At 44.9% G+C, this 12,033-nt stretch overlaps 1 protein-coding gene across 7 annotated transcripts in view; it reads right to left on the bottom strand.

Annotated features, from left to right (window-relative positions):
* PTPRM (protein tyrosine phosphatase receptor type M) overlaps positions 1-12,033 on the bottom strand; it is a 687,660-nt gene that overhangs the window by 88,530 nt on the left and 587,097 nt on the right. For all 7 annotated transcript variants that reach the window (XM_084778137.1, XM_084778138.1, XM_084778136.1 and 4 more), the window contains one exon: positions 5,368-5,455. In XM_084778137.1, coding sequence (XP_084634263.1) covers positions 5,368-5,455 — 88 coding nt within the window. The remainder of the gene's footprint in view (positions 1-5,367; positions 5,456-12,033) is intronic.

The raw sequence follows: 12,033 nt of genomic DNA on the forward strand, positions 1-12,033 counted from the left end.
TATATACATGTGGGTATACACCTGGGCTACATTAGATAAGGACTCTTACTATTTTGTTATTCTTCAAATCTTTGCACATCTTCTGCAATAGGTAAGACATTTTCAACCTTCCCCCCCCCCCCATTAATGAAGCAGTTTCTAAGCAGTAATACTCAGACTAATGAAACAGCACTTTTAGTGGATTCACAAAAATGGCTTAGGGACTCAGTCCTGAGGGCCCTCCCCAGACACTCAGCTCTCAAATCACACTGTTTCACACAGATGTGGGGCAGAGAACACTGTTGCAAGCTTCTACTATTCATGACAAAGGTTGTCATGTCATCCATGTCATCCATGGTTGTTTGGTATCGAAACCATCTATTTACACAGAGTACTTTCCTAGTTCCAAGGATCTGGATGGTATAATTTAGATGCATTCGTAACTGGCAGGTTGTTCAAGTGATCACTATCTCAGGGCTTGCCAACGCAGAGCCCTGCAGAGAACTACACACTTTATATACACGCTATATTATAAATATATGACACATGGTCATATACAACCTGTTTACATGAATAATGAGCTACAAATAATGACAAATTTATAGAGATTTTTTTTTTAGAAAATGCGGCAATCTATAAAGGAAGAAGCTGTGCTCTGGGAGAGAAGCTGTGTCTGGGAGAGAAGCTGTGTCTGGGAGATGCAGAGAGACAGAACAAGGAGACTGGCTGGAGTAGCTGGAGCAGAGGAGTTTCTCTGTGTCCCTGGAAAGGCATACAAACAAGGCAATGCAGTGTGGAAATGCCAGAGGAGATAGGATGGAGGGCACCAAGAAGCTAAGAAATGTGACATGCAAGGCCACAGACAGCCATGCCACACATGGACGCACGTCACATCCCAGCCCACACATTGACGCATGTCACAGCCCAGCCCACAATGGCCACAATGAAGCTGACCACTGTGTTTGCCTGAGGGAAACGTGTGAGGCTCCAAGCTTCATGACACTGATTTGCTCCATCTTTCATTTTAAACGGCCCAATGTTTTTTCTAAGCTATGAAAGAATAACACAGAAGTGGGGAATAAAGAAAATAAACCTATCCTCACCATAGGGAGCAACGATGTCACCTTAATGTTCGGTTCACTTCTCTAACATTTAATGCTCTCAGAAAACTATGAAATTAAGTAGGCTCGTGATTCACCCGAGGTCACTGAGCTAAGAGTTGCTTCCTAATCTCAAGTTGCTTTCCTGTTCTTCCGCCTGGGTCTTTTCTGATCACCCTGCTCCCGCCTCTTGGGTTCCAGCATGCCTTCTGCAGTGTAGTTCCCGCTTGACGGTCTGGGCCCTATCATTTGCTGCCTGCCTTGGCCTGTCTGGCTCTCAGACTGGAAACCCATGCTGCCAGCAAGATTTAAATCTGTTCCACTTCTGAGCGCATTTTCCGCGACACAGGCCACACGCAGACCTTCTGCCACATTGCTCTCCTTTGCCCGAGTTGTGTGGCTTTTTAAAATAGACAACGAAAATGATGAGTGTCTCCTGGGGGTAGAGAGAGGCTCAGAGGTTGAGAGCACTGAGTCTTTTAGAGGACTCAAGTTTGATTCCCAGCACCCACATGGTTGTCCATAAACATTTTAAACTCTAGTTCCAGGGGATCCCATGCCCTCTTCTGGCCTCCTCAGACACAAGGTATGCATGTGTATATGCACACACAGATAGACACACACACACATCACACACAGGAACAGAGACAGACACACACACACACATATAGACACAGACACACACACACATAGGTACATACCATACACACATACACACACAGGGACAGACAGACAGATAGTCAGATAGAGGCAGGCAGGCAGGCAGACAGACAGACAGACAGACTGACAGACAGACACACACACACAAGACACACAGACACACATGCCCATATACAGACACAGACAAAGACAGACAGAGAGACAGAGACAGACAGACAGACAGACAGACACACACACACACACACACACACACACACAAGACACACAGATACACACACATAGATATATACTACACACACATGCATGCACAGGGACAGACAGAGACAGACAGACAGTCAGATAGAGGCAGGCAGACAGACAGACAGACAGACAGACACACATACACACAAGACACACAGACACACATACCCATATACAGACACAGACAGAGAAAGACAGACAGACAGACAGACACACATACACAGACACATAAGACACACAGACACACACACATAGATATATACTACACACACATACATACACAGGGACAGACAGAGACAGACAGACAGTCAGATAGAGGCAGGTAGACAGACAGACAGACAGACACACACACACACACACGATACACAGACACACATACCCATATACAGACACAGAGAAAGACAGACAGAGACACACACATATACACACACACACACACACACATACACACACACAGACGCATAAGACACACAGACACACACACATAGATATATACTATACACACATACATACACAGGGACACAGACAGACAGACAGACAGACAGACAGACAGACAAACCTATCTGTGTAAATTGTTTAGCGGTGTGCAGTGTAGTAAATGGTAAGTTTCACAAGTTACATATCCTCAATCACCAGTGCTTGCAATAAAAAATAACTGCACATATATAGCATATATATATACACACACATATATACATATATGATATATGTGTAATATATGTATATATTCTCTCTCTCTCTCTCTCTCTCTCTCTCTCTCTCTCTTTCTCTCTTTATCCATCTATCCAAAGCTACAGGTGATTTTGTCCACCTGTACACCTAAAGGTAATTTTGTACAATTAAAAAACAGTTTCTTACTGTGGGAAACTTCCACTTGCAGCATCTTCTCATGCTCAAAAAGTTGGAGTATTCTGGATATAAGATTTCAAGAGTAAAACTGCTCAGCCTCAGCTATGTTCCACTCATCACTTGAGAGTATTTCTCAGGAGGGAAGTAGCTCTGCTGGTAAGGCTGCCCGATGTTCGAGTCCCAGGACCCACCTCAAGAGCCAGGTGTGGCTGTGGCTCACACATCACCTTAGTGCTATGGAGGGAAGAGACAGGCGATGCCCAGCAGCCTAAGTTCAGTGACAGATTGTGTTTTAAGGGAGTAAGTTAGAGAGGGCGGTAACAGGACTCTCCTTGTCATCAGTGCACATACACACCCACCCTAGCATGCATGTGTGCATATCCTCCCTTCAGAGCATTTCCCAAGTAACCTACAGGGCAAATATTAGACTCAACGTCATAGAGAAGCATGCTTGGAGCTCCACTGCTCAAAACTCCCTTTGGCACGGCCTTCAAGTGCTTGCTAGCTGTCTTGGGGCACGGGCAACAGATGATATTATGATTTTTGTGCTCTCAGTGTTCAGTCCTGACAAAGCGTTGCAGAGTGCCAATACACCTCACCAACAGGAAGTCAAACTCTAGACCTCAGGCCACATTTCCTGCCCATGACAATGATAGAGCCACAAAGCCTTAAGCAAGCATGGTGGGTTTTAAAAAACCAGCCTACGAAGCACACAGAGGCAACATTTATACCCTTGAAAAGCCAGTAGTTTTGTTTTGTTTTGTTTTGTTTTTTGTTGTTGTTATTGGTATCCAAAGGGAAGGCAAGGCTTGGCTGGCAAAGTACTTTACATGTTCTTTGTAAGCCCTACTCTTCTTTGAATAAAACATATCAACAATATGTACTTTTGTGGTGGTTTGAATAAGAATGACTCCCCCAGGTTCGTATGTTATATACTTGGTCCCCAGCTGCTGGAGCTGTTTGGGAAGGATTAGGAGGCGTGGCCTTGCTGGAGGAGGTGTGTCACTGGGGATGGGCTTTAAGGTTCCAAAAGTCATGCCGTCCTAGTCTCTCTCTCTCTCTCTCTCTCTCTCTCTCTCTCTCTCTCTCTCTCTCTCTCTCTTTCTCTCTGCCTTCTTATCTCGCTGATGAGGATAAAATCTCTCAGTTGCTGCTCCAGTGTCATGCCTGCCTGCTTGCCGGCTACCATACATCCTGCATGATGGTCACACACTGTAACCCACTTGACCAGCGAGCTCCAAATCAAATGCTTCCTTTTATGAGTTGCCTTGGTCATGGCATTTTGCCATGGCAACAGAAAAGTAACTAAGACAACTGTCCAATACGAGAGCTACTAGTCTCGTGCTCTGCTTAAATGCAAAATAATGAAAAATGAAACAAAAGTTTAAAAGAAAAAAAATCAGTGTCTCAGTCATGACAGCGACCCTCTGAGCACTTAGCACCCTATGACTTGAACCACCATAGAAACTGCACCGCCAAGCCAAGGAATGCTCCAGCAGGCAGGCAGGCAGGCAGAATTCAGCTGCGCTTCACAATCAATAAAGCAAACACATGGCTCCCTAGAAATTCCTGTACCCTCCAAGTTTGTGTTCTTTTCTAAGTAACAAGACATGATGAACAAGGTGCTCCGCAGGGCCAGCCTCGCACTGTTGTTAGTCTCTGCTCCCTCACAAGCAGCCTGGACTGTTTGGTGACCACAGTGGGCCCACTGGCACCTTGATGCCATCGTATGCCATCGTATGTGACTTGGAGCGGTTGCATGCGGAGGATGGATGGTCTGAGGCCTGGGAGAAGGGAGACTCATCCATCTGCCACGAGTCTCGGCCTGGTTACAGAACATTAATGAGGTTGGGCTCGATTTAAGAGCTGTCTGAGGCATTATGGATGGCAGCGTTCGGTTTCACAGGCGCTGGGAATTTCTGAGCTATAATCCTAGCCCTTTTGCTAATGAGTATTGTGATACAGAGACTATCATTTAGCTTCTGAGTTTCGCTTTCCTGCCCTTAAAATGGGGCTATTACTGACCTACCTAACCCAGTGTCCGCAGGATTAATGCGCCGCGGTGTGCGCGGAGCTCTGTGCGGGAGGCCTGCTGTGAGCCATTACTTCCACTCATTCTCATGCAGCAGCTGGGAGGTGTCAAGTCCGGAGTGCCTACTCCCTCCTAAGCGCATTTCCTTCCTCAGCGTTTTCTAACCTCACCTGCATTACCTAAACCCTAAATCTAAAAGAAAACCCAGGCCCTTAGGGAGGGTGCACTGATGTAGTTAGGGGGTCACATGATTTTTTTCCTTCCCTCAGCACAGGGATGAAGGCAGTAATTGCACGGTAAATTCTCACTGTGCGAGCCTGGTCACGTCCCTGGCAGGGGCACACCGCAGCCGCCGCCGCTGCCACCACCACGCCCCTGGCAGGGGCACACCGCCGCTGCCGCCGCTGCCACCACCACGCCCCTGGCAGGGGCACACCGCCGCCGCCGCTGCCACCACCACGTCCCTGGCAGGGGCACACCGCCGCCGCCGCCGCAGCCACCGCTTACACGCAATGATGTTTCCGTATCGGTTCTTCATCCTGTTCTCATCCTTCTTAGCGGAGTCCCATGGCGCGGACTGTCCTTCAAAGAAGCTCTGGAAGAAAGAGAAAATGACACTAAGCATGATAATTTGATGTAGCGAGCAGAGGGGGTCTTAAAGGGAGTCCTTGAAACCGGGGGTAGTGGTCAAACAGGCAAGAGTCACAGGAATAAAGCTGTTTTACTCTGGGAATTTTTTATGTGGCTTTTGCTAAGCTCTGTTCTGCATTGGCTAGCACCTCACAGAAGCAGAGGATAAAGGGAAAATGCACAATTTATTTGAACAATACCCTACTGAAATATTTGAAGAAAAAAAAAAACCCAACATTTCCCCAAATTTCTTTACTATATTACAAGTTTCCACTACTCTTTTAAGACACATGAAGGTATTTTTTTTTCTCCCTAATAAATTACCAAAGGAATGTTATTTGGGCTAGTGTGGGAAAGTGGGATGGCTAACGCTTCACGACTTCAAGATTAAAATCCTGTAATATACTCTGAACTTTATCTGGCTGCATTACACCTGGTTTGTTTTTTTTTTTAAGTCACGTTAGGTTTTCCTGTCCCATTTATAGTGAAGATACCGTTTACTGTCAGTGACAAGTGTCAGGACTGATCTAGGGTTTAGTCCCACTCTAGTGCCCATGGCGTCTCTCCCTGCATAGTCAGCTCTACACAGAAGTTATGGGCAGCCCAGGGTAACAGGAAAGCTGAATAGAGCTTGTCTCCTGTCATTGTCACAGATACTAGGCAAACTGATGGCCAGCACTGGTGAGAAGGTTCAAGCAGTTACAGACTTGCCTGCCTGGCATGCAGCACGGGGACCATGTGCTCAGCGCTTAGCACATTCCATGCTTGTCTGTCATCTGAGAGGGGACTGCACGTTCGGCCTTTTGTTTACCTAGAGCCTACACCCTCAAGGTTTGCATTCAATAAGCACGTACCGAATGAATGAAGGACTGCACTGCTTTGTTAGAGTATATATCTGCATTGATATAAAAAAGTGTTCTAAGGCTTTGGAAACCTGTCTGCATTAGGCCATTTTCTGTGATCTGAATGGCATACCAGAAGCAGGCTACACATAAAGACAAGAGGCTTGTCGATGCACAGCTCACCCAGGTAGCCCTGGCTGTGTGGCTTCTGCTGGTGCATGGCATCGTGTTAGGAACACACCAGGGGCTGTGGAGTCTGCGTGGAACACAGGGAGGCTGAGGAACTGGGGTTCCGCTCTCCCTTCTGAGGGCCTCCCCTAGTTGACCCATGACCTAAGAACTTGTCAGCAGGCTCCACCTTGAAACGAAATATGAACACAATAAATAGAAAACTTCCAACCCGTGGACCCAAGGAGCAAATTATTTCTGAGCACAGTGCCACCTGTGTGCACGGCACACATTTCATCCAGACACAATCTGTGCCGCTCCTGTTTTTCACGTCATGTCAGGTCTTGTTCCTATGACCCAGACGAGTCTTGACAACTAACAGGCAGGAAAGGAGGTTGACCACATGGATTTTAAACCTTGTCCTGAGCATCCCCACGGCACAAACCATCAGAAGCCAAAACCTCATAGCATTCAGGAATAGAAAGACCATGCCATCAACACAGGAACTGAGTGTGTCACCAACACAGGAACAGAAGGACCATACCACAAACACAGGAACTGGATACGAATCACCCATTTTCATCTAAGGCCCCTTAGCCATGATCATAAAAAGCATTGTGAAAAACCCAGGAGGTAGACTGGTGAGATCATGTGGTTAAGAGTACTTGCTGCTCTTGTAGATGACTCGGGTTTGGTTCCCAGCACCCACATAGGGGCTCATAACCATCTGTCACTCAGATTTTAGTAGGCCATTTGCTCCGGACTCTGTGGGTACATACACGTGTGCCTACCAAACACTTATACATATAGAATAAAAATAATTTTTCCAAAAAACTTTAGGGAACAATAAAAATTAGAGGTTCTGTCTGTGAACAACTAAAGTGATAGTCGTATATTACTGGTTGAAGAAGAAAATATTGGAGTGTACAGGATAAATAAAAATAAAATATTTTAAAGTTATTAATAAATTGAGACAACAGAAACACAATTAAAAAACCACCAGATAATTCCATCTGGAACAAGACCACTTTATAACCTGTAGGTTATAAACATATAACCCGCAACAAGCTACAGTATGTTAACTCTATTCTGCCCTATAACACACATTTAAAAATAGCTCCAGGGATTTTTAAAGTCAAATATTCTCTTTCTGAAAGTGTCTTTGTTACTCTATGAATGACAATTATTTCACAGTTTGAGTAATAACTATTATTTGACTTCTAACAATGTAATTCTACTTTGAGTTTGTCATGATTTAATTACCAATTTCACTCCCCTCTGCCTTTTCTACCCATCTAAAATGTTCTGGTTTTTTTATATTGTTATTCTGTAGGAAGATGGGAGAAGATAACTGACTTTGAGATCTTCTGGTGAATTCCTGCTTCAGTTTATGGGGTGACCTGTCTCACTCTTGACAGGCGGAGGCTCCTGTGGGAGTCTGGTGTTCAACCTGCAGGTGTGTTGTTAGTGTGTGGTAATAACGGGACTTCCAAAAGCCCTTACAATTAGAAAGTTACTGTGACCCCATTGTTTTCATTTAATTGGTGACAAGAGACACCAGTCAGCAGGTGGGAAAGCAACCAATCTCACCCCATTTCAGCATCCCGCTGTCCAGAACATTTTAATTAGGATGGGCCTCACCAATTGTCATCTCTGGGCTCTTACTAAGGTGCACATCAGCACAGTGGCTCTCAGCCTGTGGGTCGTGACCCCTTTGGCAACCCTCTGTCTCCAAAAACATTCACACGATTCATAGCGGTAGCAAAATTACAGTTAAAAAGCAGCAAGGAAAATAATTTTATGGTTGGGGGGTGGTCACCACAACAGGAGGAGCAGTAGTGAAGGGTCGCAGCACTAGGTTGAGAACCAGGATGGACGAGTTCATCGATTCAGCTGAGCCTCATGGGTAAAGTTAGGAGAGACCGATGTCTTTCTCTTAACGCCCATGCATCATGAACCCTTCTGCTCCGACCACAGCTTTAAAGGGAAAGACGGTACTATTTCTACTTAAAAGTACATGGCTAATTTCCACGTCTAGTTCACATCTCCTCGCATTTAGTGAGGAAAATATAAAAGGGCCAGCAAGGCAGGCTTAACAGATGAAGATGCTTGGAGCCAAGCCTATCGACCCGAGTTTGATTCCCAGGACCCATGGCTGTGGGAATGGAGAACCTACTTCAACAAATTGTCCTTTGACCTGACTTGTACATGTGGCCTGTCACATGCACACCACACACGCCTAAAAGTTTTTAAAGTGATAAAAATTTAAAGACATATTGAGTAAGTTTTGTCCTATTGTTGGTCACAGGGATGTTCTAACATGATACATGAGGAGGAGCTTTTGTCCTGAGCCACTTAGCTGCCCGTGCAGGGAATCTGCGAGTCATTCTAACTGGAGAAAAGTATTTCCTAACAGAAAAGCAACATAAGTAAAGGGTTCTACGGGAAGATGGGACAGGGTCGCCTCCACGCTACCACTTGATGACTCCTCATGGAGACAAGGATGGCATCTTGGACTTTCAGCAGTTGTCCTGCTCCAATTTTATAGGCAAATTCTCCATGAAAATACACCACTTAGATTATGTCTTCTTATCACTGGCTTGGAAATAAATAATGCACGCATGGGGGCCCGGGGAGGAGCGGAGAGCTTCCAGGATGGGCTGGAGTGCCTTTTGCTGATTTTTGCTAAAGAGACAACTAGCATAGACCCAGTTAGGATTGTTATTAGAATGTATTTAAACAATATTTAAGAATACTTATTTTTAGATTTTACATTTCTTCATGTACCCAAAGCATTGCCAGAGCTCCATGTAGATTTTAAGGCAGGATGTTAAATTATCTATGGCCTCAGCACTGCTAGGTGCTCTGCCTCTCTGCACCTCTGGGTATTCCAAGGAACCACAACACGACACATTCAGAGCCTGGGTTAGCTACAGTTGTTGTTGCTATGACTGCGTAGACCTGACAGGGATGACGTAATGGAGGAGGACTATTCTGGCTCAGTTTCAGACAGTTCAGCCACAGTTGCTTGCCATCCACTAGGGTGGCAGAAGATTATGGCAGAGGAAGTTCCCTATTTCTTGGTGGGGAGAACATAGAGAGTCAGGGAACACTGACGGTTAGCTTTGTCCTTTACACTTTTCTTTTCAGGTCCTCAGCCCAAGAAATGGTTGTCAGCTATATTCAGCATGTCTCTCTACCTCCTCAATGCTTTCTGGAAAGGACTTGAAAATCTCCTAGGTGATTGCAAATCCAGTCAAGTTGGCTTTGAAGGTCACTCACCCCACCTTACCCATGGATCTCTTGGTTTCAAGTTCTCAGAGCAAGAATAACAGACAAGATGCTAGGTCACTGGTGTGGTATGGCTGCTTTGCCTCTAGTCTGCAGCCATGGCCCACAGAAAGGCACAGTCTCATACAGAGCAGAGGCGCTGCGTTCAGTCTTTCTCCCTCTGATCCTGATGCCATCAATTCATTTCTCTTGGTTTGGCTTTGTAGTGTGTCTGCGCACCACAGGGTGGATAATTACCAGTAAATTTACCAACAGGCCGAATATACAGTAGAGTACCAAGTACTTGGGACACTCACTCCCCTGGGGAGCTGATAGATTGCTAGATTATCTTTATTTCTTCCCACTGTTGACTTTGAAGTATCACTTAATAAATTAAGACTTGCTCTTTAAGACTTATATCATGTACCCTTTTCTCTGGGCAAGAATAAAAGGTTTTAAGCTATTATTTTTCATCTTTTAGGAGGTCAAATTTATACAACTTCCTTTAAAATAATGACACAGGTTGAAGCTTTATTAGAGGTCAACTGTGAACCAACATTCTGGGGAGGAAACACTACATCATTTATGCTGTATCTTTCTGGGCGGTTCTTTTGAATAGTTTTAATCAAATCTATTGAAAAATATAGCCAATGAACAACATTAGAATCTGCCCACTGCCAGAGCAGAGACCCCTCAAAGGACTCAGAGTCGGTAAATATGTGGTGGCTCAGTGAGAACTTGACCTTTCTTCTCCTTGGATGTTTCTGCCATATCCAAGTGTAAGTGCAGACCTCGCTTCCTCCTCCACATCTCACCTCATGGTTTTCACTTGACAAAATTATTTGCAAGTTCATTAAAATCAAATTTCATCAGAGCCCAGATGACCTGGGGGAAATGGCCCAGTGAGAGAGGGCGGAAGGGACATCGAGGGACAACATGAGGATGGTTATCTGATGGTTGACTTGCATTATTGGAGCAGCAACTGAGGGAGAAGCCTGGGAGATAGACGGCGACACAGCACATCCCCAGGACACGTTTTACAGGAGGAGTCCCAACTACGACACGGGCAGTGGAGCAATATTGTGTTTAGGGCAGGTTTTTAATATGCAGGTACAATTCAGTGCACTAACTATGGATTTAGTTTTTTTATTATGAAAAAAACCCCCTACTTTATGCATTTTGGGGATTTAAGTTAATGGTCTCACTGCACCTTCTGCTAGGATTTTCATAAATATACTTATGCTTTTATTCTACTTAAAATGTAATTAAAGTGTTCCCTCTGACTACCTTAGCTCATATATACCAAGAAAAAGGCAGCAAGCCCGGGAACCATCTGAAAGAGTAATAAGTTTCCAAAACAATAAAAGCGAAGCCAGGCAGGCTCCAGTGAATTCCAATGACTGCTCCGCACTAAGATGCCGAGCTCTCCATGGTCACAGAGTGGAAGGAAATTGAACATCCTGCACACTGTCATTTTTTTTTCTGAATAGGGAACGTGTTTTTGTGATTCAATAACCTCCTCCCACACCCCTCATACCACCATCATTTTCCACAGGATATAATTACACATCTCAGTGGCCCACCTCGGGAGAACGTTACTCCAAAATGATGCAGTCTGTTAAAAATGCCACAGCTCTCAGATATTAAAAAAAAAAGAGGAAGAAAACCCTATTCAACAGAAAAGCTGCCAGAAGGAATGGGATTGCGGGTCAAGGCTGTGCGGAGCGACAGAGTGTTTTCAGACAGCGTGGGGTCAAGTGTTTTAGAAGCTTCTGAAATCGAATTTTTCCTCCCTTTCTCTTATGAATAAAATTGTGCACGTTAAAACTATTGAAATCATCACCCTGGAAGGAGCAAGATGAACTCACCAGGGCATGCAGAGTCTCTGAACTTTCTTTGTTTTCTGCCCATATGTCTCTTCTCGTTCTTCCAAGCATTGCATTTTATTAGGTCCATATAAAGTATTTATTGCTGGAGCACTAAAGCCATGGAAGACATCCACGTTTGCCTAAATGGCCACAGAGTAGAGTGTTGATGGAAAGGGGCCCTGAAGTTAATGCTCACGGGTTGCTGTGGCCTCTGGTCACTGTCCCTCTCCAATGTCCCAGACAAAAGCAATCAAAGTATTGGACACTTCTAGGGCATAAGAGGTGGAAGTGGCTGAGAACACTTGTGCTGTGTCTACATAAACCAACATCAGCACGCACACGGCCATTATGTCCTTTAAAGTTGCTAAACTCTTAGCAGTTCAAAGATCTTTTAA

The sequence above is a fragment of the Acomys minous genome, assembly GCF_964271855.1.
Source record: "Acomys minous genome assembly, chromosome: 4".
Taxonomy (NCBI): domain Eukaryota; kingdom Metazoa; phylum Chordata; class Mammalia; order Rodentia; family Muridae; genus Acomys; species Acomys minous.